This window comes from Callorhinus ursinus, unplaced genomic scaffold (assembly GCF_003265705.2).
Source record: "Callorhinus ursinus isolate GAN/ISIS: 27379988/994484 unplaced genomic scaffold, GSC_fseal_2.0 scaffold13, whole genome shotgun sequence".
NCBI lineage: Eukaryota > Metazoa > Chordata > Mammalia > Carnivora > Otariidae > Callorhinus > Callorhinus ursinus.
The window spans coordinates 12,184,495-12,211,625 of NW_027397075.1; the positions used below are offsets into that span (position 1 = coordinate 12,184,495).

Below are 27,131 nucleotides of genomic sequence, written 5' to 3' on the forward strand. Positions count from 1 at the left end.
GCGGGCCAGACCCCACCCTGACTCCCTCCTCCGCCCCCTAGGTCTGAGAGGCCAACATTTGCTTTTCTTTACTATCGTTCTCACCCGACCCCAGCCTGGGGCTTTGTTTTTCATTAGAGAAACACTACATACTCCTGTTTACACAAAAACAAGAAGGTAATAGATTTAACGGTCTCCTGCTTCTCCTTCCAGCTGGGCCACAGAGTGGAGAGCTAGTGGGGCACGCGTGTGGACACCCCCTCTCGCACAGGTCCCAGTGCTGCCCAGAGTGTCCTCAGGGGGAGGTCCCCTCTGGCAGAAGGGGGACCCGGGCCCTGGGATGGGCACAGTGGAGAGCCACCTGGTCTGGGCGCATGCTCTGCCCAGGAAGGAAGGGATGTCGGGAGAGGGTCAGGCCCATCCTGAGGTGGAGGAGCCCAGGCCTAAGAGGCAGGAAGTGAAGACACCCAGACTTGGCACCCTGCCCTGGGCGCCAACACTCACAACCCAGACCCAAGGCCCCAGGCCCAGCAACCTGCAGGCGGACCCCACATGCTGGGGCAGAGGAAGGCCCACAACCACTGGGAGGTCAATGCCCGTTAGTGGCAGCTGGGACTCAAGCCCCAGCAGGCTGAGCTATGCTAAACCCTCCACTCCAGAGAGGTGCAAGGCCCGCTCCGCAGACACAGGGACACACAGAGGAGGGCCCTGGCTGAGCTGTGCATCTGCACCCGGCGGTCCAGCCTACGGCCCCAAGAGGGACCCTGGGTCCCTCCAGGCGGTGGCTGGGCAGCCCGTATGGGACACTCATGAGCAGCTGGCCACGTGCAGAAAACCAGGAGCAGCCGAGGGCTGGGCTCTAGGAGACAGTGCAGTAAGGAGCAGAGCCAGCACACGCCCTGCCAAACCCCTGCAAGAGTGGCCTGGGAGGCCTCTGACAGGAGGCCGGGGACACGCTCCCCGAACGGAGGGCTTACCTTCCTTCAGTGCTGATGCCTCATCCGCCTCCTCCATTATGAAGCTCTAGGAAACAAGGACAAAGTGTGCCCACAGCTCCGGAGCTGCGAGCGGGGAGCAGGCTGTGCACGGCCGGGGGAGGGGGCGCGGGGCGAGCTGCGGCCTCCACTCCAGGACTTCCCGCACAGCCCCCCTCCCGGAAACAGGATGCAGCCCACAGATGAGGGAACCAGCTGAGGGTGCCATGTGAGAGAGTGCTGGAGGGGGACCCAGGCACACCTCACCCCCGGTCTGGAGGCCCCCCCACAGGCAGTGGGGACAGGGTGACAGAAGGGCCTTACCTCGGGGGAGCTGCTGAGTGCCAGCCCCGCCCCACTCAGTGGGGGAGGGACGTCCGAGGCCTGGGACAGCTTCTCCTCATCCTCTTCATGGATGGGGGATGACGGAGACCGCAGGGTGCTAGGGACAGAGAAGACGGGAGTGGAGGACGTGTCGATGATAAACACCAACCCACAAAAGCCAACGCCATCTGTGGGTGAGACGGCACAGCCGGCAGAGGGCCCCAGGGAGGTGTGCGCGCCCGCAGAGCGCCCACCAGCAGGCCCAGTGGTAGGACGGACTCGGAGGCACGGGCCTGACCCCAGCTCTGTGTTTCCAGGAGGAGGAGAGCATCACAAAGGTAAACTGCTGGAGTGGGGGGCGGGGGCAGCAGGAGAGACCCCCACGCTTCTTTCTGGATCTGGAGTGGCCCGGCCACGTGTGCAAGTCCCCGGGGCCGTGGCTGGTTTTACACAACTTCCAACTTTACTTAAGAAAACAGCACACGTGATGGAACCAGAGGGTATTATGCTGAGCGAAGTCAGTCAGCCAAAGAAAGACAATTATCATCTGATCTCACTTCCGTGTGGAATTTTAGAAACAAAACAGAGGATCATAGGGGAAGAGAGGTTAAAATAAGATAAGATAAAATCAGAGAGGGAGACAAGCCATAAGAGACTCTTAATCACAGGGAACAAACCGAGGGCTGCTGGGGGGGAGGGGGGGTTAACTGGGTGACAGGCATGAAGGAGGGCCCATGATGCAACGAGCGCTGGGTGTTGTATGCAACTGACGAATCGCTGAGCTCTACCTCTGAAACTGATAATACACTCTACGTTAACTTGAATTTTAATTAAAAAATAAACAAAAAAAATAAACAGCACGTGTGAGAAGAGACTGTGTCTCGCATGTGTCCAGGGGAAGCATGACTGGACTCTCTGTTTGTTGGGCATAACAAGGGCAACGTCATGCGCCTGGTTTCGTGCCAGCCCGGGTTTGGTGCCATGGCTGCTCACCCAGGATGTGCCCATGTGACAGCCCCCAGTAAGTCCTGGGACCCTGAGACTCAAAGGGCTCCCACTGTGTCCTGTGTGGCCTGGGACAGGGAGGGACACTGGGCACCTGTGGCCTCCACCAATGCATCTTTCCGGCTGCTTTGCTCTCTCTCCTTTGCTGTAACCAGCCTTAGCCATAACCTAACTTGCTACTGGTTCCGCGAGTCACTCTGATGGCTCACCCAACAAAACATTCTAAAGCTGCAGATACTACCTGCTTTGCACTTTTTTTTAAAAATATTTATTTAGAGTGAGAGAGAGCGTGCATTCAAGCAGGGGGATGGGCAGAGGGAGGGCAAGACAGAATCTCAAAGCAGACTCCTCACTGAGCGTGGAGCCCAATCCCAGGATCCCGAGATCACGACCTGAGCCGAAGTCAGACGATGAACTAACTGAGCCACCCAGGCGGCCCCCTGCTTTGCACTTCTTTCATGATACCGCATGTTTCCCTGACCCCCGCCACAGAACAGGCAGCTGGGTTCCCACATACCAGCCCCCAAAGGGAATCCTGGCACCAGCCTCACCTGTCAGGGGATTTGCTCCTCGGCTTGCCCTTCTGGTGGCTGCTTTCCAGGATTCGATCGATCCCAGAGAGTGGACAGCTGGCCTGGGACAGGCCATCCGAGACGCCTGAGTAGGTGATCTCTTCATAAAGGGGGGCTGAAGGGATGGCCGGGGAGATGGCCCGAAGGCCGTTGAGCGCTTCAAGCAGGGAGATGGGCTCATAGCCAGGTGGGATGCTGTCAGAGCTCTGTGGGGACAAAAGCGGGTAAGGGACAGGCTGGCCACACTCCCGCTCAGTACCCCGGGCCACAAAGCCCCAGACGCTGGCCTTGTGCCCCAGGGATGTCCTACTCCCCAGAACCTGCCTTCTGGCCATCTCTTGTCCACTCCACCTTCCAGGGACCTAAATTACCCTCCCTCAGAGGAGTGCCAAGAACACCACAGCAGCATCAGACACCCCCCCAGGGCTCCCTTGGCCATCAGCTGCAGCACACAGCCTGGGATGCCCGAGTGGCCCGCTCTGTACCCCAGACGAAGGAAGACAGGGCAGCTAAAAGAGCCTCCCCACCCCCGGTCTCGGCCAGCCCCTACCTGGCTTTCTGTTCCTGCCTGGCAAGGGTGGAGAGTGAGGGATCAGAGAGAGCAAGGAGGCTCAGGAGCAGGTGGAGAGCAAAGCCATGCCAAAGACGGGAGAGGCCAGTGGAGCCGCATGTGTTCTAGACCAGGGAGGGCCTGGCCCCGCAGGGAGCTTTGCCCCATACAGGCATCTGGCCCAACTCGAGATCCTGTGTGCCTGGAACAAGCGTCCACTGGAGGTGACGCGTGTTCCAGGTGGTTTTAATGGGCACCCCTGGTTCAGAACCAGTCTTCCCCCTGGCTGGGAGTGAGGCAAATCAACAGACTTGAGTCTTGCTTTAGGGTTAAGGTGGGGAGATGCCCAGGTGCCGGGAGCTGTTAGGCCCCCAGGCCGTTGTGCAGGTGGGACAGCCACCTGCCTCGCTCTCACTACACAAGGCCAAGGGCAAATGCCCAGTGGTGCTCCCAGTGGTGCTCCCAGTGTGAAGCTCCCGCCCGCTTGACTGCTCTGCCGGGAGGAAGGGAGAGCTGCCTTTCTGGGCGACGACGGGACAACCCTGTGGACCAGGGGAAGGCAGAAGGGCCAGGGTAGCGGTTCCCTGCCCTCAGCGAGGACCTCCTGAGTCCCCTGGGCCCCTGGTGCCCTGCATTTGCTCCCAACTTGCCTTCCACTTAAAGGCCAGTAATTACTGTGAACCTCCTTGCCCTCCAGACAGGAAAAACCTCTACCTCCAGGTTGGGCCTCCAGGGACTTCCACCTAAGTTCTGCCAAGGGGCCACGGGGTTCAGGAGAGGCTCCAGGCAGAGGTCCCCACCTGCTCCCCGAGATGCAGGGAAAATGCCAGAAAACCAAGTCCTTGGCCCAAAGAGCTACCATCCAAGGGGGAGAGAGCAGGGGATGCGGGACAAGCAGCAAGCGCGAGGAGGACGGTTTTTGCAAAAACTAGCAGCAAGGGAGCTCCACCTCCAACGTCATTCCACTGCCAGCAAGAAAAAAAAGGGAAACGAGGCCACTGGGGACCACGGGCAGAAGCAGAGCTGGCGAGAAGGGGCGGCCCGAGGCCGGTGCTGCTGCCGCTTGGCAGCGGGGAGCCGAGACACTGGCTTTTTGCCGACAGACCTTGAGCTTTGCTTGTTCCACAAAACTCCCTTCCTGGGCAGGGACGCCGGGACTGGGGAGAGTGGATTGGACAGATTAAATTAGCCAAACACGTTAGCCTGGGGTGAAAATGACTTCCCATACTTGTCATTGGTTGAATCATTAGGGTGCGGGGCAAAGATGTGGCCATAGGGCCAAACACACTTACTGTTTCCCTTTTAGGTTTCTTGCTGGCCAGTGAGGCGGGGTGCGCCTTTGATTTTTTAAAGGGACACTGTCAAGATAAAAATCATACGTTTTACAACTGCCACCCCCCAAACGGCACTGGAGCTGGCGGGCTGGGGGGGGGGTCTCTCAGGTTTGCTGGTCTCTAGGTGTGCTGTGAGCCTGTACTTGGCAAATGTAACCTGCACGTGAAGTCCGGGGACCTGGCCAAGTACAGATTCTGCAGGGACCTAGGCCTGGACATCTACACAACTCCCAGGAGTTCTGCCGCTGGGAGAGCCCATCCCTGTCCCACTGCCCACCCGCGGTCTGGGTCACCCCGAGAAGCAAGTCCTGGCCAGCACAGGTATGAGGTTGGCCAGGCGCTCCCCACAAGTGGGCCCAGCTGAGCAGAGGAAGGCAACACTCCACCCCATACCTCTATGAGGCTCAGCACTGCCTCATAAACTTATTACCAATGTCCAACTCCTAGAGGAAGCTGGGGAGAAAAATCAACCTCAGATCACCCCCACTCATCAATGATCGTAATGGTCTCATGGAAGAAAATTTGGGTTCTCTGTGGCACTATGTGGAAATTGCTCGTACGGGGAATGTGGCAGAGAACAAGAGCCCGTTTATTTGGCTATCTTTACCCTCTGGAGGGGAAGTCACAGGAGCATGTGAAGCTTACAACTCAAACCCCAGTGTGCCTAGTAGTGTGAGCAGCATCTCGGCTCTCTCAGAGTAAGAGTGAAAGTCAGGCCGGATGCTCAGACTCCAGGGCAGGGCCTGGGAGGGGCACAGACAAGCAACAAGAAAATCCACCATCCATCCCCGAGCCCCCATCCCTCGGAACAGTGACTTCTCTCCCAGGAACAAATCACATCTCAGGGCTACTCCAATCTCTACTAAAACTGCATTGCTGGGGAAAATATTCAGTGTTCCTAAGTCAAGCCCAACATTAAAGTCACTGGAAGGCTGTTTCGGAAGTAGTAAGCCCTGATGCCGACAGGGGTCCAGCAGGCAAAACACCCAGTCTGGCTGGCCCAGGAAGAGTGGGGGTGATGGGGGACCCCACCTCCGAGGCGGCCTTGTTCTGCTCCAGCTGCGAGACCACAGCTACAAATTTCGAAAGAGAAGCCAGAAATCTGAGTTTTAAGGAAAATGTCCAGACTTTTAAACACTGCTGGTCCAATATTCAGAATCACCGTAGAGGCCAAACACATGACACCCACTGGCCCAGCACAGAAGGCCATCTTGTGGGTGCGTGAACCACAAGGTTTGGGTCCTTTTCCTCTAAGAATCACTGAGTCCCAACAACGGATCCACTGGCTGACAACCGCTGTGGCCGGCTGGGGCCTAGGAGCTCAAGACCCGGGCCTACCCCTGCCCGCCCCACCTGCCCACACCAGCCTCCCCTTCCTGCCCCATCCCTATCTCGTCCTGTCTCTCTGCCAATGTCTCAGTACCTGCTTTTCTACTTTCATCCCCATCTGTGTCTCTCTCCATGTCTCCGCCCATCTCTCTCCATGCCTTTCTCTGTCTCTGCCTATCTTTCTGGGTCTCTCTGTCTCTCTCCGTCTCTCTTCAGCCAAAGAGCCATCTCTCTCCCCAAAGCCGGAGCCTGTCTTCTCTTATCTGCCTGCAAGCTCTACCTGCCGGTTTCCTAGGAAGCTAGTGAGGTGGATGGCTGCCAAGGTGCCCTCCTGTGTCCAGGATGGGCACCACCTCCAGGTGGGCAGAGAACGTCAGGGGGACATGTGGCAACTGCCCGCTGGGCGAGACCTCACCCTCTAGGACCCATGCAGTGGCCCTGGCTGTCTGGCTGGTAGAATGACGGTGACGGTGACAGACACTCACACTCAAGGCAGGGTTGCGTGCCGTCAGATGGCCCTTGCTCTCGGCAAAAACGACACTCTTGGGACCCGGGGCTCACTGGGCCCAGCCTGGGTCACCCCTTCCACCTCACCACCACCTGTGGGGACCAGCACTGGCCCGCCAGGCACAGGAGGCCCATGGAGCTGGCAGGCAGAGAGAGGCAGACAGTCTGGCCCTGCCCTTCCTTCTGGCCACCGACCAGGGCCTCATGACACGGCCCCACTGGGAACCTGAAGCCGTCCTACCACAAAGGTAAGCCCTGAGAGCATGTGGACACCTGATGGGCTCTGCAAGTGGGCAGGGGCTTCCTCCAGACCCCCTCCTCTCTCTGCCCCACACCCCCCAACACAGAAAAAAAAGGCACTTACTGAATGCTCGTCGTGGTCCATGTTCTGGGCCAGAACAGGGCTGAAGGAAACAGGGGACAGGGCTCCTGGCTTCTTCCTCACCGCCCGGATCTGCAGAAGGGCCCGGAAGGCTGTGGCAGAGGGAAGGGCTCACATGAGGCAAGGGGCAGCCAGTTCCGGCACCACTGAGGCCCTCTGGGCTCCAGGGACACTGGCCACCCACCCACCACACAGAGGTCCTAGAACAAGCCACGTTTCCAAATCAGAGGCAAAACAGAGTCACAACACAGTGGCCCAGAAGAGAGACAGATGAGGCCAGGAGTGCACGACCCTGGTTCTGGTGGAGCTTCTGGGGCAACAAGCAGGGTGCCACCAGCCTCCCACAGGCCGAACCCTGGACTATACATGCAATAGTGCATCTGCGTCACACCTGGCGACCAGCTAAAAGCGTAAGGTGTGCCCCGGGCACTGGCCAGTCTCCTCCTGAAGTCATACCAAGGGCAGGCAGACGCACGTATGTGAACGCCCGACAGCACAATCTCTACACTGGAAAACCAGCAGCAGCAAGAACTGGGAAAATAAATCAGGACGCAGGCTACTGGTCGTCCTGGACCGTCAGTTCTCCTAACAGGAGTGTAACATTGACGAAAAATGCAGGTTGCACACACAGTCCACAGCTGCACACCGTACCAGCACCTGCCAGGGGCACCCATGTCCCTAGCACTGACGGCGGCTGCCCCAGGCTGCAGGCCTCAGAGACAAGGGCCCCCCGGGGCCTCCACACCAGGCCACAGCCGAGAATGCCCAGGAGCCAGGGCCCGTGGGGGAGGCTGGCCTTCGGCCCCCCGCTCCCCTGCTCCTAGTCTGTTCCTCCCATGGGAGGGGCTTCTGGCCCTGCTGCCTGACCCTCCAGGGCCAGCACACCGGCCCCCTGCAGCCTCCCCCACCTACCCCTGAGGTCTCATCAGGGCTGGACTCTGGACCCCCAGACCCCACAGCCTCATCCTCTACTTCCACACGCTCGGCCTGCCCTGTAGCCTCTGCACACACCCGTCTATCCCAGGGGGACAACAGGTGTAGACCCACCCCTGCGCCTTACTAGGCTGTGAGCCCCAAGACAGTGACAAGACAGGCATGGCAGTTGGGGCTGCAGGGCTGCGTGCTGCCTCAGGGGCGCGGGGTGAGGCACGAGTGCCCCAGGAGACCCCAAGGAGGCCGACCAGCACACTGAGGTGAAAGGGCAGGAAGGCTTTCTCCAAAAAGCCGTCCTCGCTCCTCACCCACACCCTGGGCTCCCTTGCTGCCGGGACCCACCCGCCAGCTTGATGCTCATTTTGATCCAGTGGGATTTTCTGCCCTGAGAATGTTTAGATTCCTCCACTGGAGGACAAACACTTGATTCAGAATTAGCTTTGAGAAAACGTCTGCAGTGCTCCAGGAAGCCTATCCCTCCTCAGTCAGCTTTCCACATCACCAGGTCTGGTCTTTAAATCCAGACATTTTCCACGTAACACTTAAAAACTTGAGTCACTACCAACATCTATCTGTCCGGTTCCAATTTCACTGCAGGCACCTGCCCTGGCACAGCCTTCCAGACGTTAACTCCCGAAGTCTAATTTTCAGAGGATGAGAGCCACGCACGGGCCCGCGCGGTCGCCGTGGGTCCCAACCACCTGTGCCCAGGGTGGGCGGCCGACAGCCCCCGGCCCCCCAGCCCCCCCACTCACGCAGCCGGCAGATGGGGCAGTTGCTGGCCTGGTAGCGCAGTGTGTCTGCACATGAGTTACACAAGCACAGGTGCCTGCAGGGCAGGATCAGCGTGTCCCGCAGGTCCGACAGGCACACCACACACTCGCTGCTGTTGTCGCTGTTCTCCTCGTCCGAGGGCTGTGGGGACACCGAGGGACAAGCGTCGGCAGCTCCCAAGGGCCACAGGCAGGGGCCAGGACGGGGGGCGGAGCAGGGAGCTGTTCCCGTCCCCGGCCGCCCCACCGGCTGTCCCCCACTTCCCCAGAGGGAAGCCCAAGAGGGCGGAGGAAGGTCACCGTGGAGCAGGACTCCTCGGGAGATGCGGCCCAGGGCTGACCCAGCCCGCGCCGGCCCCCAGACAGAGAAGAGAATCTATGCCCCACCCCCAACACACTCTCCAAACCAAGAAACTCGGGTCTCGTTCCATGCCTCAGAACCACAGAGAAAACGTGGAAACGACCCAACAGTACGGAGCATGTCTTGCAGAGGGCGCCCACTTACGGGGCTGAAACTGAAAAAAAATCAGACAAGTCTAACTTGTCTAATCAAAACTAGTATCTGGATCAAGAGTCAGCAACAACGGCCCCACCACCAGCTTCTGTAAATCAGGTTTGACGGGGGCCCGGCCTTGCCCCCGCGCTTCGGAACAGCTATGCTGCTTGTGCATCTTCTGTGAAATCAGGGCACGGAACAGATCAGACAGACGGCCAGTCAAGGCGAAGACACGCACTCCCAGGCCATTTAGGGGCAGCCGGCCCACCTGTGGTGTTAACGCAGGAAGCAAGCACACCGGGGGCGCTCCTTTGAGAATAAGGGCCTGACCAAACTGCCCTGACTTCAGCTTTCAACCGGTCTCAGCTGTCACAGAAGCTCACGTGTAAGACTTCCAGAAACTTCCAGAAACGTTTAAAAAGAGATGGTAGTTTCCCTCGTGCCTTTCAAACGATGACAAAGGTACAGGCTGATTCTCTGCCACCCTTCCCTGGCCGGGCCAGACCAGAGCTCCGTCAACCACGTGCTCTGGCTACAGGCACACAGAGGGCTTGCGACTGGGTGAGGGGGGGGGGCCCGACTGGCGGGGGCAGCGTGGGCTCCCCTGAGGGGGTGCAAAGGGGCCCCACACGCCAGGCTGTCCCTACCCACCCGACGGCTAGCAACCCAATGACGTTAACAAGTCAGGGAATTTGCTAGAAAAAGAACAAAATGCCCACAGATTCTGTTAACTCTTCTATTTATTCATTCATTACTCTTATTATTTTTAAGTCATCTCTACACCCAATGTGGGGCTCGAACCTACAACCCGATCAAGAGCCGCATGCTCACTGACCCAGCTAGCCAGGTGCCCCTCCCTATTAACTCCTTTAAAAAATTAAGGAAAAATGGGCACCCGGGTGACTCAATCAGTTGGGCATCTGCCTTCAGCTCAGGTGATGATCCCAGGATCCTGGGACTGAGTCCCACCTCAGGCCCCCTGCTCAGTGGGGAGCCTGCTTCTCCCTCTGCCCTTCCCCCCTGCTCGTGATCACGCTCTCTCTCTCTCAAATAAATAAAATCTTTAAAAAAATAAATAAAAATAAAATAAAATAAAAAATTAAGGAAAAATGGAGTCTGGGGTCGCAGGGCCTCCTGGGGAAGGCACACACAGGGACTAACTCATTTACCACCAGCCCACGGGGCCCTGGCCAGGGCTGGGGGACCCAGACAAGCCCCTCCAGGAGCCTGTTTCCGTGTAGGTGGAAGGGAAGCTGGGGAGCGAGCTCCTCCTGCAGTCCAAGCAGATATCACCACAAGCACATACCTTTGTCTCCTGGTTGTTCTTGTTCTCGATGCCGTAGATCTCCTGCAGCAGGTAGCTGACCCGGTCCACCTGGAGAACGGAGAGGAATCTGGGCCCTTGCCAGCCCCCACTTAAAGGCTCCACTGCACCCACATGGCCCAACACCACTTTCCAGGGACCAGGCTCAGGTCCTAGAGCAGGTGTGGTTTGAAAATCTGTCCACCTGCCCCTCAGGGAGTGGGCCCAGTGCCAGGAGAAGGGCAGAGAACCTGCTACCTGCCCAGCCCACCCAGGAGCACAGGCAGTCGGGGCGGGGGGGAGAGTCCAGTGGTTCTGCCCACCAGGGGGCATGGAGCCAACCTCTATACGGACCAGGCAACCATACCCCATGCCCACCTTACTATCCCCCTCCCCAGAGAAAAACCACTTTGGACCCCCAGTCACTAGCCGCACAAGAGTGACCAGAGTCAGACCTCACACTGACCATGTTCAGAAGTGGTCTGAGTCGCTGCATTTCCCCCATAGCCCTATGGACGCAAACACCCCTTATCAAGCCGGACAAGACTTGGGGCTACAAGCCAATACTGGGACACGATGGGGGCACACATGCACCTGAGGAGGCAGAGCGGGATTTCCCAGAGCCCAGACGATGACTCTGCAGAGTGAGACTGTGTGTGTGTGGGGGGGGGGGCTTTTAAATCAAAAGGGGCCACAATATTTCTTCTATCAGACTTACAATTTGCTTCTGCTTTAAAGGTTTCACAGAGAAGCTGCCGTCAACATGCTACAGGGAAGAAAGACAAAGGTGAACTCAATCAAGTTGGTATCACTTAGCACTCCCGCCAGCAAGCTGAAGGCCCTTCCTCAGTCATTCCACATCCATGGCTGAAGGACGGCGCCCGGCCAGGTCTCTCCAAATGTGGCCCTCTGACTGGGCCTCGAAGCTACCTGGAGGACTGCCTCCTAGGTCCACCCAACTCTCTGGGTAGTGCCCAAGCACACTCAGGCTTGCAACCATCAGGCAAGTTCTGACAACAGAGCAGGCCCCCCAACAGCAAGCAGCAGCACCTGGATGGCAAGAACTCACACGGCCCACTTCTGACCCCAAAAGGGCTTGGCTTTGTTGAGAAGACAAACATATACACGCATACTTACACGGGAAAGCCCCAAATCCTAAAAACTCTAACAACTAAAGAGGGTAAATGTGTTTGGTGGCATCTGGGGAGACACACCGCCCAGAGTTCGAGGTTAATGAAGGTATGAGATCTGAGATCTTGTGACAACACCATTTACCCCTCAGAATCAAATGATTCCAGTGCTCAGCATTTTCAGTATGATGGATTCCAAATATAAAGCAGTTTCTCACTGGGTTCTAAACCGGAAGTGCAGGTGGAGTCTGCCTTCGATGGCCCACCCACCTCACCAGAGAAGCACACAGCAAACAGTTACCATCTCTTCTGACAAGGCCGGGCTTGGGCAGTGCAGCCGGCGAGGGAGAGGCCCACCTTCTGCCCTGGGCGCTCTGTGCCACCACAGCCCCAGGGGCCAGGGGGAGCACAGGACAAATGGGCCACAGGGTCCTTGGGCCCAGCTGTCCTAACTCCCCGGGGAGTCTGGAAAGACCCAGATCACAGGGAGGAGCTGGGCGCTGCCCTCAACGCTTTCAAGGCTGCAGACGCACACCAGGCTGAGGAAGCAACAGCAGGATGCCCATGTGTGGTGCAAAGTCCAGAAAAGCAGCCCGAGCCTGGTTTCCTCATGGGAGGCATCCCTGATCCTTGTCCACCAAGGCCACAGGCTGATGCCGGAACCACTTTACAACTGCAGAGTCCAGGCCAGTGTCACAGAGCCCCGGGGGGAAGGGGCCATCAGACATGACATTCTCCAACAAGGGACACAGCCCACTACCTCCAGCAAGGGTCTCCGTGAGCAGGGATTTCTTCCCTGCTGCATTAACAAACACACACACAACTGCCTGGCCCCCATGAACAGCAGTGACTGGTAACTGGGACCGTCCCTAGACCCCACGACATCCTAACGCAGAGACGATGGTGAGGCTGACCCTTCTCTCCCCACTGCACCCTATGTAACGTGGCCACAAAACATGAACAGCTAGGGAGACTGGGGACTGGGATCTCCATGGAAGAAACGGGCAAACATCTAAGTTCAAATATGCATCAGGCCACAGGTAATATTAAGTGAATCCTTGCATGTAAATGGCCTCTTTGTATGAGAGGCACCCACCACTCAGGGACTCCAGGAGGGCCTGGATGTTTTCTTTTTGCACCACAGCGGGTCTAGGGCCATGCTAGACAGATGGCAGACCCTCAGCAACCCCACCAGCATTCACTGAGCATCTACTGCATGCCAAGGACACAACAAACAAGGGGCTGTCGGCCTTGAAGCTACCTGGAGGACTGCCTCCTAGGTCCACCCAACTCTCTGGGTGTCCTCACAGACATCAGAAGAGTAAATACCACAAATGTCTGTCCCGGAAGTCTGAAAGGGCCCAGTAGGGAGTGAGGTCAACGCAGGCCTGTGGGACCGGGTGACACAGCCACCTAGAGGCAGGGCAGAGCATGCATGTGAGGACCAGGCCAGGCTGAGAGGCTCCAATGGGACTGGTGGGAAAGGCAGGGGTCCTGAGAGGTGACAACCTGGATGATCTGTCTACATCCCAGAGAAAAGCTGGTCTGTGATGAGAGCCCTCCACGTGGGTGTCCGGGCCCCTGTGCTGGCAGGTTATAGGGAGTTCCAAACGGCTAGCCTCCCTAGAACACGGCCCCTCACCACACACTAGATGCCCTTTGAAAACCCTTCCAAAGGTGATGCTATCTTGAGGCCCGGCCTCCTGGAGCCCAGAGTAATTGGAGTGCCTCCCACCTGCCCTGAACCTCTGGCACTAGGCCCAACTGGCCAAGCCCAGACCCCCAGTTCAAACTTCTAGTCCCAAAACACCCACGCTCCCTGGTCACGGGCACAGGCAGGGGCAGGATGGCACTTACCTTTTCAAAGGCAGCCAAGAGCACGTGGGCGTGGCCAGTCACTTCCACAACTGCCGGGGAGAGAGAGGAGGGAGTGGTCAGAGCTGGCCTCAACCCCTCCTCTGCCCCCTACCCTGAACTTCTCCTTCTGAGCTGCAGCTTCCCTAGGCTCTCAGCTGAAGAGCCCAAACCCACAGGAGGAGCGTCCTCATTGTGCCTTCCTCTGTCTGGGGGGCCCGCTGCTCCCACTGGCCATACCTCCTCCAACACGCCTCCACGTGCTGCCTGCTGGCTCTGCACGGAGGAACATTCCGACAGGGCCGAGAAGCCAGGACTCAGCCGGGGATGGGGAGTGTGGGGGGGGGGCCATGCTCTAGGCTGGGGGACCAGAGCCCACAGCAGTGGCACGGGAGAGACCCAGCAAGACCGGCAGAAGGAGGAAGGCCGGTCAGCCAATCAGCATGGCCTGACGCGCTGACAGCCCCCAGCACGGGGCCCACGCTGCTCTGCACCTTCTCTGCTGTCTCCCGTCATCCCGCTGAGCGTGGACGCCACAAGCCAAGGCCTGGCTAGCTGCTGTCACCGCGGTGGTGAGTCGGTGGGAAGGAGCTGAGTCGGGAGAAGGAACTCAAGAGGGAGCCCCGCAGCCCAGCTCAGGGCTTGAACCCCATGGCCCTAAATGTGCTGAGTGGGCTGAGCTGTCTTTCACCACTTCTGGAATAAACTCCTCCCTGCTGACTGAAGTGAGAAGGGCCCACAGCCCAAAAGGGAGACAGACGAGGAAAGGCCGCTCACCGTCTCCTTCATCCACCACGGCCTGGATGACCACTGGAAACACGCCCCGGTCCAGGTCAAAGTTCAACTGAGGAGAAAAGGAGGCAAGAACAGTCAGACTGAGCTGGAGGGTGGAGGCGCGGTGAGCAGGATGGCACCGCAGTGGAGCTCACAAAGTCAGACAAAATGGCGAGAGAAGACAGACAGCTGGCTGCACCTCTTTTTCCCTTTTTGGAAAATCGATAAAAATGATTAAAATGGCAAATCTGTGTAACTCAGTAGCACTAAGTGCATCTGTAAGGCCACATTAACCACCGCCACCATCCATTTCCAGAGCACACTCATAGTCCCAATGGGAACCCTGTCCCCATGACCACACACCCTCCCCACCGGGTAAGCCCCACGCCACTTGACGTCCACGGATTTGCCTGGTCTGCACATTTCACGGAAGTGGGACCTCACAGCACGTATCTTTCCCGTCTGGCTTGTTCACTGTGCACCACGTTTTCGAGGTTCGCCGCACACATCAGTGCTTCCTCTCTGGGCTGAGTACTCCTCTGCTGCACAGCCAGACCATGCTCACCCATTCGCCTGCTAAGGGACACCGGGGCTGTCCCCCTTCGGGCTGCCACGCACACCAATGGACGGCATCGGTCTGAGCCCCCAGGGGACCCGGTGTTCAGCGTCGTAAAGAAAGCGCCTGGCTTGCCCCGACCAAGGGCAGAAGGAAAGTGGCCACAATACGGCACACAAGCCGGCTGCGTGGCTCCCGGCTGCTCCCTGGCCAAAGGCCACTCTCCTCCCCACACACATCTACCTGGGCATGGTCTCCACATCTGCTCAGCAGCGGGGGCCACAGGCCAGGACCCACAGGACAGACGCGACCAGCTGAGAACACCCCAGGAAGGGCTGCAAAGGGAGGCCCAGAAGGTGCCTGTGGGTCCCAGACTGCCAGTGGGGGGCGGGACTGGGAGGGACCAGGTACTGGGATCAAGACTGGCTCCACCACCTGAGCCTCAGTTTCCCCGTCTGTAAAACAGGGATAAAAGCTGTGCTTGGTGCGCGTGGTGGCTGAGAAAACACGCAGTGAGCACCAGCCATGCAGAGTTTGGCACGTTCAGGCAGCAGGAGCTAAGGAGGAATGTGGCCCAGAAGGGCCTCACGGAGAGACACAGGGCACGGTCTCCCAGGCACGCAGGACTCTAGGATCCCATGTACACACTAGCTGCATGTGGGGAGGTGGAGGGCGTGTTCAGGCCCCCCAGGACCCAGCCAGGGCTCATGCTCGCTGTAGCCTCAGGGTAGAGGGCTGTACCACAGAAATCCAGACTTTGAAGAGGGAAGGGCCCCTCTCTGCAAGGCCTGCCTTGCTCTGGGGTGACTCACGGGGGATGGTGGAGGTGATCACCTGAGATAGGAGATACAAGTCATCCACAGCTACCCCTCTGCAAGCCTGTTTCTGCCCTCCCCACCCTCAGTCAGGGCACAGGGGGCCATCCTGCCGTGACCATCCTACAGTTACCCTGGTGACGTGGACACTGGGTGATGTGCAGGCACTGCCTTTCCAAGGGCTGTAATCAAGCCCAGAAGGGGAGGGTTCAAGTAAGAGCCCGATGGGGAGCAGAGCTTTGTGCACACAGCCCACTTGCCCCTGCATGTCCAGTCACTTTCTGGAATAGAATCCCTGGTGCTGCTGTGGGGCAGGGGTCGGTTAACAACAAGCTCAGGGCTCTGAGAAGCCACGAGTGACTGGCATTTTCTTTCTTCCTTGCACACTGAGTGCAGCCTCAGCACCAGTCTTGTTTCGCTGGTCCTGGTCTGGGGCGGCCTGCGCGGTGGCTCCACCAGCAGTCAGTGACCTGAGCCCTGCTCTCCGGTCTCGCGGGCACACGGGGCTCACAATGGACAGACCTCGGTCTTCATTTCTTAAGTCATACTGAGATGTGTTTTGGCTGCTCAACCAAAACCGTCCTGACACAGACACCGTCCGAAGGCTCTGTGGCGGCAGGTCTGCTGGCGCCTCCTGCTAACGTTCACCCAGCGACCACGGCCACATAGCCCAGGGCAGCGGCAGACGCTTGGTATTCCTTAAAAAGACTCGGCAAGGCCTGAGAGAAGACCCGCCCTGGCCGGCCCAGGCTGAGGCCAGGGGACCGCGACAGAAATGAAGGGACATGGGACCCCAGCTCTCCCTGGCACCAGGGCCCGGCACCGTGCCGCCCTCGAACGCCCAGCCATGACAAGCCTCCACACAGGGAGCTGCCACCCCCACCTGCCAGCCGGTTACGTGGCCTGTGCCTCTGAAGCTGGCGCCACAGCCACATCACACCGGGGCACCAGGGGCTGCGGGCTCAGGGGGTGAGGACCATCTCCCCTAAGACACCCTGCACCTGACTCACTCCCTGGAGCTAAGTACGCTGGGGGAGGACAGCAACTTGTACCCACCCCACAGTCTGAGGGGAATATTTATTTTTAATGCAGGAAGAGAGGCTTTTCTTCGGGAAGAGCGGCTGCCCAGGTCGGGAGGAAGAGCTAGTACTGGCCAGAGCCACACCGGGCTCTCCAGCCCAGGCCCCACTCTTCCCCGACGCAAGCACGGGTGGGAGCCTCGCCCCACGGCACCTTGGGCTCTCCTGCCCCAGAGGGGCGTCCAGAGAAGGGTCTCTGCAAGCCCCGGGCCAGACGGACACTGAGAAATAGAGAAAAGGCAAAGGACGGAAGAGGAGGGGGACATGGCTCTCACGAAAATAAATGGAAGCCATCAGGGGTTTGGTAGGGAAACCCAGCAAAGAAGCCACTCCAGCCACCAGGCCATCTCCAAGATGTCCACAATATGATTCAGTAAATAAAGTTACGCATGTGTCGGAATGGGGGGATACCGGAAATCTTCATGCCTTCCTCTTAATTGTAAGACCTGAATTGTGAACCTGAAACTACTATAAAAAAGTCTTGGGACCCCTGGGTGGCTCAGTCAGTTAAGTGTCTGCCTTCAGCTCAGGTCATGAGCGCAGGGTCCTGGGATCGAGCCCCGCATCAGGCTCCCTGCTTGGCGGGGAGTCTGCTTCTCCCTCTCTCTGCCGCTGCCTCTGCTTGTGCGTGTGCTCTCTCTGACAAAAAAATAAACAAAATCTTTAAAAAAAAAAAAGTCTTAAAAAAATAAAATTAAAGGGGGCTAGGTGGCTCAGTCAGTTGAGCGGCTAACTCATAAGTTCAGGTCATGATCTCAGGGACCTGGGGTCTGGTCCTGAGGTCCAGCCCTGTGCTGGGCCCTGCGCTCAGCAGGGAGTCTGCTTCTCTCCCTCTCTCTCTCCCTCTGCTCCTCCCCCTGCCCCCTTTCGCTAAAATAAATTGTTTTAGGGGAGCCTGGGTGGCTCAGTCGTTAAGTGTCTGCTTTCGGCTCAGGTCATGATCCCAGGGTCCTGGAATCGAGCCCCGCATCGGGCTCCCTGCTCCGTGGGGAAGCCTGCTTCTCCCTCTCCCACTCCCCCTGCTTGTGCTCTCCCTCTCTTGCTGTATCTCTCTGTCAAATAAATAAATAAAATCTTTAAAAAAAAATAAAATAAGGGCACCTGGGCGGCTCGGTTAAGCGACTGCCTTCGGCTCAGGTCATGATCCTGGAGTCCCGGGATCGAGTCCCACATCGGGCTCCCTGCTCAGCAGGGAGTCTGCTTCTCCCTCTGACCCTCTTCCCTCTCGTGCTCTCTCTCTCTCATTCTCTCTCTCTCAAATAAATAAATAAAATCTTTAAAAATAAATAAATAAATAAAACAGTTTTAAAAAATAAATTTTTTTTTTAAAGATTTTATTTGATAGAGAGCAAGCGAGCATGAACAGTGGGTAGGGACAGAGGCCAGAGGGAGAAGCAGACATCCCGAGGAGCAGAGAGCCCAACGATCCTGGGATCATGACCTGAGCTGAAGACAGATGCTTAACCAACTGAGCCACCCACCTAGGTGCCCCCAAAATAAATTAAATTAAAAAGCAAACCATAGCCAAGAGAAATGAATACATCCACACAAAAATTTGTACAGCATGTCCATTAACAACCCAAAGCTGGAGACAACCTGAATGCCCACCCACTGATGGACAGATAAACAAAACGTGGTCCAACCACACAGAGGAGTGCTATGAACCACAGGAAGAAACAAGGTACTGACGCCTGCTACGACATGGATGAAGACACGGTGTTCAGGGACAGAAGCCAGTCACAAAAAAAGGTCACATACTCTGATTCTGTTTATGTGAAATATCCCCAACAGGCAAGTCCAAAATGACAGAAAGCAGACGAACGGCTGCCGGGGGCTGAGGGACTGGTGGTGGGCACAGCGTCTCCTCTGGGGCTGATGAAATCAGATGGCAGTGACGGCTGCACAACTCTGAATACAGACCTTCTTCAACTTACGACAGGGTTACAGCTTGAGAAGCCCCTCGTAAGGTGAAATTATCAGAAGTCGAAAATGCACTAACACACCCTGAAGAACTTAAAACGTGCTCGGAACACTTACATCAGCCTATAGTTGGGCAAAATCGCCTCCCACAGAACCCATTTCATACTGAAGTGCTGAGCAGTATCTCATGTAATATAGTGAATACCGTACTGAAAGAGAAAAACGGGATGGCGGTCAGTCTGTCGGTCGTTTACCCTCGTGAGCGCGTGGCTGACGGGGAGCTTCAGCTCCTGCCCCCGCATCCCCAGGGAGGACCGTGCTACAGATCGCTAGCCCAGCGGAAGATGCAAATTCAAAATTCGAAGTACAGTTTCTACTGAATGTGTTATCACTTTAGTGCCATCGTAAAGTTGAAAAATCAAAGTCAAACCATCTTAAGTCAAAGGACCATCATCTATCTGGTAAATATCACTGACTGTACACTTTAAAAGGGCAAACAGTACGGTACCTGAATTAGATCTCAATAAAATGTTTTTAAAAACAAACTACAGAATAATATGTATACGGCATGACCACATCTTTACAACAAACAAAGAGATGCACATGGGAAAAAAGTCTGGAATATACATGCTAAATGGTCAGAAGCGGTTGCCTCTGAAGAAGCAGCTTCAACTGGGGGGCATTTTGCCTTACAAATTCTGTATAATTTGCACATTTTGCAACAAACATACATTACCGTTGTAATCTTTAAATAGGCAAGTCCGGGGAAAATGGCTAAAGAAGGGAGGCTGGCATGATGCTGGCGGCAAAGGGGACACCTGCCTGTGTCACAAGACATCCCTGGCTGTCACAGCTGCAGTGGGGGTGCTCCTGACACCTGGCGGCCAGAGGCCAAGGATGCTGCTCGAAATCCCACGGTGCACAGGACGGCCCTCACTTCAGAGAATGACCGGGGTCCCAAGGGTCAACAGCACTGAGGCTGAGAAGCCCTGACTGAGTACAAGTCTGGGTTTGGGGCCTGAGTATCTGTCAGGCCTCAAACACCTGCCAACATCTGCTTCAGCACCTCCGGCAGGCAGCGACACAGGGAGAGGACGTAATAACTTCCGGGACCTTCTAGCTATGGCAAGGCTTAGTTTCCCAACCACGGTAATAACGGATAAAAGTTTCCATTTAAAAATACATCTAGGGCGCCTGGGTGGCTCAGTTGGTTAAGCGACTGCCTTCGGCTCAGGTCATGATCCCGGAGTCCTGGGATCGAGTCCCACATCAGGCTCCCTGCTCGGTGGGGAGTCTGCTTCTCCCTCTGACCTTCTCCCCTCTCGTGCTGTTTCTCTCTCTCTCTCTCTCAAATAAATAAATAAAATCTTTAAATAAATAAATAAATAAATAAAAATAAAAAAAATAAAAATACATCTAACAGGGGATGCCTGGGTGGCTCAGTCGGTTAAGCATCTGCCTTCGGCTCAGGTCATGATCCCAGGGTCCTGGGATCGAGCCCCACATTGGGCCCCCTACTCAGCGGGAAGCCTGCTTCTCCCTCTGCCCCTCCCCCTGCTTGTGTTCCCTCTCTCACTGTATCTCTGTCAAATCAATCAATCATCTTTTAAAAAAATACATAAAAGAAGAAGTGAGCTGATTTTGAGAACATATTAGCTGAGGAGATAATCAGAGAAGGCAAAGACGAGGAAGGGACCCTGGGATGAGTTCATCCGAGACAGGCCCACGTGGCCGCCCACCACACCCACTGCGCCTTCCACCACCCCCGCCATGTCCACCGTGTCACACGCTGACAAGTTGGAATGTGGGCCCCTGATGCTCTAAGGGAGGAAAGGGGGTGCCCCTATGTGGCACTTCAGACCGGTTTATGAGCCAAGTGTGCCCCCAGGACAACTGACCTCACCAGGAGTCTGGAACCCAAACTGTCGGCCTGACTCAGCACATCTGCAAATGCACAAAGATCTGTTCTGTGGCCAAAACGCCAGGCAAGGGACTGCTCTATGAACAGAGGTCACCAAAGTGAGATGCAGCCTCAGCCCAATCCTCCCCACAAGCAACCACAGGGTGGGGACACCCACTTGTCTGCCCAACCCCCTTTTGCCCACCCAGCCCCCTCCTTTTTTTGGGGAGCAGCTTCCCCCATTCACAGGAGGGTGAGCAGGACCACATGCACCTGCTGGGTATACCGACCAGGAGTGTGGACATGCAGGGATGGAACCATGTGACAGAATGGGACTGGGGGCAGGGCTCCAGTGGCCCCATTCTTCTTTCAGAGGACTTTCTCACGTAAGTGATACAACGGCAGCTTCTGCTGCCTGTCATCAAAGCACCCTGACAAGCAAACACATACACAGCCAAGAGCAAACACCGTGGCGTGCCTTCACCTTCTGACACAGTCCACAAGCCAGAACCTTCCTGCCCAATTCCTACACCACCCATGCCTCCGTTCCTTCCCCCTAATTTATTTTAGTGATATACGACTGCCTTCTTCAAGAAACCACAGAATTCAGCTAAATGAGAGCAGCCTGATACAAATGGCCACAAACCATATGACTCCATTTATATAAAACATCCAGAAAAGCCAAGTCCGTCCAGAAAGTAGATTAATGTAGGGGCTGGGACTAGGAACAGGGATTAACTGCAAGTGGGCATTGAGGGACCCTAGTGGAGGATGGAAATGTTTGAGAACTGGATTGTGATGATCATCACATAATTCATAAATTTACTAAAAATTACTGAATTACATACTTAGGAGGGTTTTATGGTACGTAAATTATACCTTAACAGGCCTACTGTAACAATTCAGACACGTTTACAGTATTGGCACACACACCGTTCACGTACAGTGTGTATGTGTGTGCATACATGTGTTCTAGAATTCTTTGTTTTTTCCCAAGACCCTGTGCAGCTTCACGGGCATCTTCCCTAATTTCTCCTCAAGATTTATATACACGTACATGTACCTGCAAAAATGGCTTTGTGCATTTTTCTTGTTGTCACATACATGAAATTATACTGTATCTGTCTGCAATGGCCCTCCAAGCCTGTAAGGGGATATCAGTCTGTACAGTACACACACATCCCTTTCCCCTGCGCTAAGGCTGCATGGCATCCATTATAGAAGTGAACCACGGGGCCCGTATTATGCAGACAGATGGTTCCCATAACCTCAGTGAACAAGCAATCAGACATACAGGCTGTTTGCATTTTTTGCTATTACAGACAAAGCTTCGATCACCATCCTTCACATGACATAAATTACCGTCCCCAAGCTTTGCGCAGTGGCAGTATCGTAGCCAATGAGGTTTATCCGAGGCGCGATTATTGCTAATAAATTACCGTCCCCAGCTATGGAACCACACGGTGGAAGGGGTCCTGCCATCCTGCAGTCCCATGGCCCTGACAAGGCACCAAAGCTGGGTACTGGAGCCTGTAACTGCCGCCAACACGTGAATCAAACCCCGCTCTCTGGTCCAGCACAAGCCCGACTGAGCACACAGACCTGAGTCAGCAGCCACTCCTGATGCTTATCAACCACGCAAGGAATCTGAGCAGACAGGCCCCGAGGTGCTCGTCCCCCGCCACAAGGGGGAGGGAATTCGGGAAAGGGGCCCAGGAAAGGGGGGCCTGGCCAGAAGGTTACCTCATCATCCTTCCACTCGGAGAAGTCGATCTTGAAGGAGGGCAGGGAGAACTGCTGGCTCACCCCTCTCTTGTAGTGGACGGTCTCGGACTGCAGGGCGGGGCTCTTGGGGCTGTACCTGAAGGGGCAGCCGAGAGAAAGGCCGCTGAGACTCTGCTGAGAGCAAACGGTCTGCTGCGCCTGGTCCTCAGGGCGAGCCCCCGAGCACAGGGGCCTGTGACACAGGGGCTGGCAGCCACTGGGCTTTTGGGACCGAGAGGTAATTGGACGTGCAGGACCCACACTTCCTTTCTCTTCCTGCAAATGCCAGCCCTCCTGTGGCAGGGCAGGGCACTCAGCCTGCCATTGACTTCAGCGGACCCATTCTGCTCACCACCAGCTCTGCCTGGTCACAAGTCCTCCAGAGCCCACACCTGCCCAGTAACTGCCTTTCCAGATCTAGCTACACCTTTCCATTTGGCTTTTATGGTGTGTTTACTGTGCCGAACAAACATAGTACAAACATGTACTCAGTGGGAGGCACCCCCACAACCCCCACGCCCGAATGCACGGGAGTCTGCTCTTCCATATTCCAGCGGCAGTCCACCCACACCTGCTCTCGCGACTGCCGGGCCCCGAAGATGTCCCCTAGCCGACACACAGAGCTGAGTGCTCTGCAAACACTGCACGGCCTTCACCACGGGGTGAACGCCAGATGATCTCCAACATCTTGCTACTGCACACAACACTTCCAGGACCTGCTTCTACATCCATCTTAGCCACATATTACAAGCACATTCCCAGAAAAGGAACAGCTGGGTCAAAGAGGACTCACATTTTCAATTCTGATCAACTCTGGCTTCTCCCCATTCAGGAATCCAACACACCACCCTGAAAAAGCTTCCTCCACCCACCCCACACCCACCATTCTTGGGGCCTCTCTCAGTCTCTTAGACAAAAGACACTCTGGAGAGCCTGACAGACTAGGGGGCGGGGGGTTGTTCTTGTACACACAAAGAGAGAGGGCCCCTCCGCCCACCAGAGGCCAGAGGCCCTTCCTTCCCTGTGAGAACCCAGGCCTCGGCCCGTCGTAAAGACACAGGCTAGGACTCTGCTGCCATGCAAACCTGAGATTTTCTCTGGGACCTCAGATCTGCCCCCTTGCTCGCCTGTCAGGAAGCAGAGAGGGAATCAGGGAATGCAAACAGAATTTCCAGGCTAAGGTAAAGGTCTCTGGGCACAGGCTTCCGGAGCCTTCCTGCTTCTCTTTGTTCCGGTGACTTTTGTGCTCACACCACTCAACTCCAGCAAACTCAGAAGGGAAGCATGGCTCCCAGCCACTCCGGCCAGGTCTCAGGAAGGGGACAGAGCAGCGTTTCTCCGCCCCCCGCCCCAGAGGAGTCTCCCAGGGGTCCAAGACGAAGGCTCCAGGGGCTATGCCCTTGGCTCAGGCATCTACTGTCCTTCTGGGGGCAGCAGACTCTCTTCTCAAGCATATGGAACCTCTTACCAGCCCAAGTGTGACAAAGACAAAAGCTGGGGGAGTGTGGGTAGGTGGGCCACTCGCCCGCACCTGCCGGCCTACCCGTCCCTTGCCCCTCTCTGTGGCAGCCCTCAGACCCCTCCCCACTAGCCAGGACCCCTCCACTGTGGCAGCCAAACTAGAAGAAAACAGAGAACACAGAAGCTTCACCCCAACCAATGTGGCACTGTGGCCCTCCCACATGTGTCCTCCCACCTCCTGGTCAGGAGCCAGAGGTGAACATGGCTGGGGACAAAGGTCAGGCAGGCAGGGTCACAAGGAAAGAGCCAACAGGGCACCAGGAGGGCCAGGGAGTGACCTGAATGGCCACATTAGCGACAGCACCTGCAGGGCACCACGCTTACCTCTGGGGGGCAGGCCCCCAGATACTCCTGGATCTTCTCATTCTTGGCTTACGGTAAGAACACATTGTAAACGGCTTGTGTCATTGAAAAAAACAAAAGTAATTCAATGTTTGGGTCAGCGTGAAGCCTCAAAGAAGAAAGTACAGGAAAAGGAACCTTGTCCTCTTGTTGCTGCCAGGGCGGGTACGAGGGGGGGTGCGTGGGAACATGGGGGGGACGTTAAGGGCAGCCCCTTGGGGGCCCAGGCCCCCAGCCCACTGAGCCCCACAGAGGACAAAGCGTTCACTCCCTGAAGGAGGTGCTCCCCACAAAGCCCCACCTCTGAGTTTTCTCCAAAAAACGGCAAGCAGCGGCAAGGTCCTTATACCAAACACGAGGGGGCCACTCCAGCCACCCCCACCCCCAGCTCAGGAAACTGAGGCACAAGCGGTCCTAGGCCAGGAGCTGTTTGGCAGGGCAGGGCCAGCACCTGAAGCCTGAGTCCCAATCCCAGATCCAGTCGGGCCCTCAGGTGGCTTTCCCTAACAGGACACAAGCAGGTGCATTTTCCCTGGTCTGTCCAAATCTGCTGCTGAAGTTGCAGATTTCAAACTTCTGGGGCCAGCAGGACCCTTACTGCAAATAAAACCTCTAGAAGCTCAAACACAAAACACGGACCACAGAGGCACAGCTGCTGGGGCCCGCCCCACTCCCCCAGGCCCAGAGACTCACACCGCAGTCCCGTTCAGGAACTCCTCCACCGCCTGGCAGTAGATGGTGATGGCCACCCGGGCGTCGGCATCAAAGGTGAACTCCAGGCTGTAGAGGACACGGGGCTTCTCACTGTCCTCGGAGGGGCTGTCTGCACCATCTTTGTACCTGCCCGGGAGGCAGAAGAACAGGCAGGTCAGGGGTCCTGCCTGTAAGCGCCCCCAGCCTGCACAGCATGCACATCCCGCACCCCCCCAGCCGGGGTCCTCAGAGGTGGCTGCCTGGAAATGTGCAGACCCGCTCCCGGGTGGACAATAAGGCCCAACACTGCAGAGCTGTCCTTCCCTCACCTCCTGCCCACAGAAGGGGAGGAGTCCTCCTGGTTTAGAGACAGCCCCAGACACCTCAAGCCGTCCAGGTTTAAAAGCAGTTTCTGGCCTGCTGATGCTGGAGACTGGATCATTCCTGGCTGGGAACTGTCCTGTGCACTGCAGGGTGTTGAGCAGCATCCCTGGTCTCTGCCCACTGAGGGCCTGCAGCACCCAATCCCCCAGCTGTGACAATAGACACGGGCCAGGGTCCCTGGGGGCACAGCTGCCGGTTGAGAAGCCCTGGTTTAAAGACTAGAGTTTCACAAGCAGAGCCCTGCTGGCCTCCTCTCCCTCTGCACCCAACCCCCAGGAGCAACTCTGGGGCTCGAGACCTGCCTGTGACCTTCTGGCTTCACGCCCAAGGTTAGCAGAGCCGGGGGTCGCTCGCCACTGCCCCTCTTCCAGGCATCAGGGGCCAGAGAGCAGGGCGGGGCGGAGACTTACCTCACAAGCCGCAGGGAGTCTTTTCGGATGTTCACCAAGCTCCTCAGTGTCTTCACTGGCTCATGGGGGGCAGGGGTGACGTAAGGAAACTAGAAGGGAAAAACCCAAAGCAGTGCCCAGTGACTCCCTAAGGTGCGGCCAGGGCAGAACACAGGAATGATCGAAGCAACGGTCACAAGTGTGTACGCCCCGGCCCTAGTGCAGGCAGCACAGCTGGTGAACGGGGGAGCAGGGCCCAGGCCACCCTGAAGGTTCTGGCCACACAGATCTCACCACGGTCCTCCAATTCCAGGAGGACCCTCAGCAAGCATAACCTGGCCCGAGGGACCCTGGGGCAGTGGGGGCTGGGGCTCTCAGGCCATGCTCCCACAGGTGGGACCTGATGCCCACTTCTGCCCGGAATAAAATGGGGAATGAAAAAGGACCGATGCTTAGTAAACATTCTGGAGGGGACTAGCACACACACACACAGATACATGCTGGACACTGGAGTCATCTGGAGAGTTCCAGCCTGTGATAGCACACTGGAGCTTTATTAGATGTTGTCACTGGGGAAACAGAGGAGAGGGCTTATAGGATCTCTCTGCATCACTTCTCACCACTGCAGGTTGAGTCTATGATGCTCTCAAAGCTTAAAAAATAACAGATTTATGGAGGTCTGTAAGAGCCAGGCCCTACATGTGAGCTGAGGCTTCAAAGATGGAAGTGAGGTTGCTTTCTTGTTCTCGTGGACTCAGGAGGCTGGGGGAGACTCAGCACCATCCGAAAGCCCCAGTGGTCCTATGGGTGGGGAAGGATGGTCCACCAGGCCCTAGCTCCTTGCCTCCCATCCACTAAAGGATCAAGATTTCAACTAGCTGCTCTGTTGTAAAACAGCCTAAAGACTCCTGGTCCAGAGGACACCCCACCTCCTGTCAGGCCCAGAAACACCCCAGGACTCAGCAGCCTTAGGGAACAGAGTTCAATGTCTCCTGAAAGAGAGAGCCTCCTGCCTGGCCCTTCACCCACACTGGGGACCATCATTTCAAAGTACAAACCCCAATCCCCTGCTCAGCATCCCCCTCCCCACTGGCCCTCACTCATCCTTCTCCCTCTCTCTTTAGTTTCCACTCATGAAATGTTCTCTTCTTCATTGTCAGCACCCCCTGCAGGGAATGGGATGGGATCTGTCTTCCACCCCCAGCCCCTGGAAGAGTCCTAGGCACACAGCAGGTGCCAAATGTGTGTTGAATAAATGGACAGCAGTGTATAAGCGTGCACTTCTCTGGTGACTAGTGAAAGCGAACCTGAGGTGGTCCCATAGCCTGGATGCACTGGGCTCAGCAACAGCCGTCCTGTCTCCAGTGACCAACCTGCAGCCATCCAGGCTCTCAGGGGGCAGCACCAGGACATGCCCCCGCACACACACACACACACACACACACATCCCACCAGCAGCTCTGCCCGTCTGGGGCGACTCAGTGCCCGCTTGTCCTCGAAGCTGGCTATGGACAGCAGAGGGGAGGCACCTCACCACTGCCACCCACGT

The 27,131-nt window shown here is 56.6% G+C and overlaps 1 protein-coding gene and 1 pseudogene across 5 annotated transcripts in view; one reads left to right on the top strand and one right to left on the bottom strand.

Annotated features, from left to right (window-relative positions):
• MGRN1 (mahogunin ring finger 1) overlaps window positions 1-27,131 on the bottom strand; it is a 56,775-nt gene that overhangs the window by 7,836 nt on the left and 21,808 nt on the right. For 3 of the 5 annotated variants that reach the window (XM_025859011.2, XM_025859010.2, XM_025859014.2), the window contains exons 3-15: window positions 25,604-25,692; window positions 24,810-24,956; window positions 22,233-22,350; window positions 14,223-14,289; window positions 13,449-13,498; window positions 11,180-11,227; window positions 10,465-10,533; window positions 8,645-8,804; window positions 6,939-7,048; window positions 4,697-4,762; window positions 2,834-3,060; window positions 1,278-1,395; window positions 957-1,002 (exon numbers count right to left, since the gene is read on the bottom strand). In XM_025859011.2, coding sequence (XP_025714796.1) covers window positions 957-1,002; window positions 1,278-1,395; window positions 2,834-3,060; window positions 4,697-4,762; window positions 6,939-7,048; window positions 8,645-8,804; window positions 10,465-10,533; window positions 11,180-11,227; window positions 13,449-13,498; window positions 14,223-14,289; window positions 22,233-22,350; window positions 24,810-24,956; window positions 25,604-25,692 — 1,315 coding nt within the window. The remainder of the gene's footprint in view (window positions 1-956; window positions 1,003-1,277; window positions 1,396-2,833; window positions 3,061-4,696; window positions 4,763-6,938; window positions 7,049-8,644; window positions 8,805-10,464; window positions 10,534-11,179; window positions 11,228-13,448; window positions 13,499-14,222; window positions 14,290-22,232; window positions 22,351-24,809; window positions 24,957-25,603; window positions 25,693-27,131) is intronic. The other 2 variants (XM_025859017.2, XM_025859013.2) reach the window with 1 other exon arrangement.
• Window positions 21,860-21,929, top strand: LOC112813872 (U4 spliceosomal RNA; annotated as a pseudogene).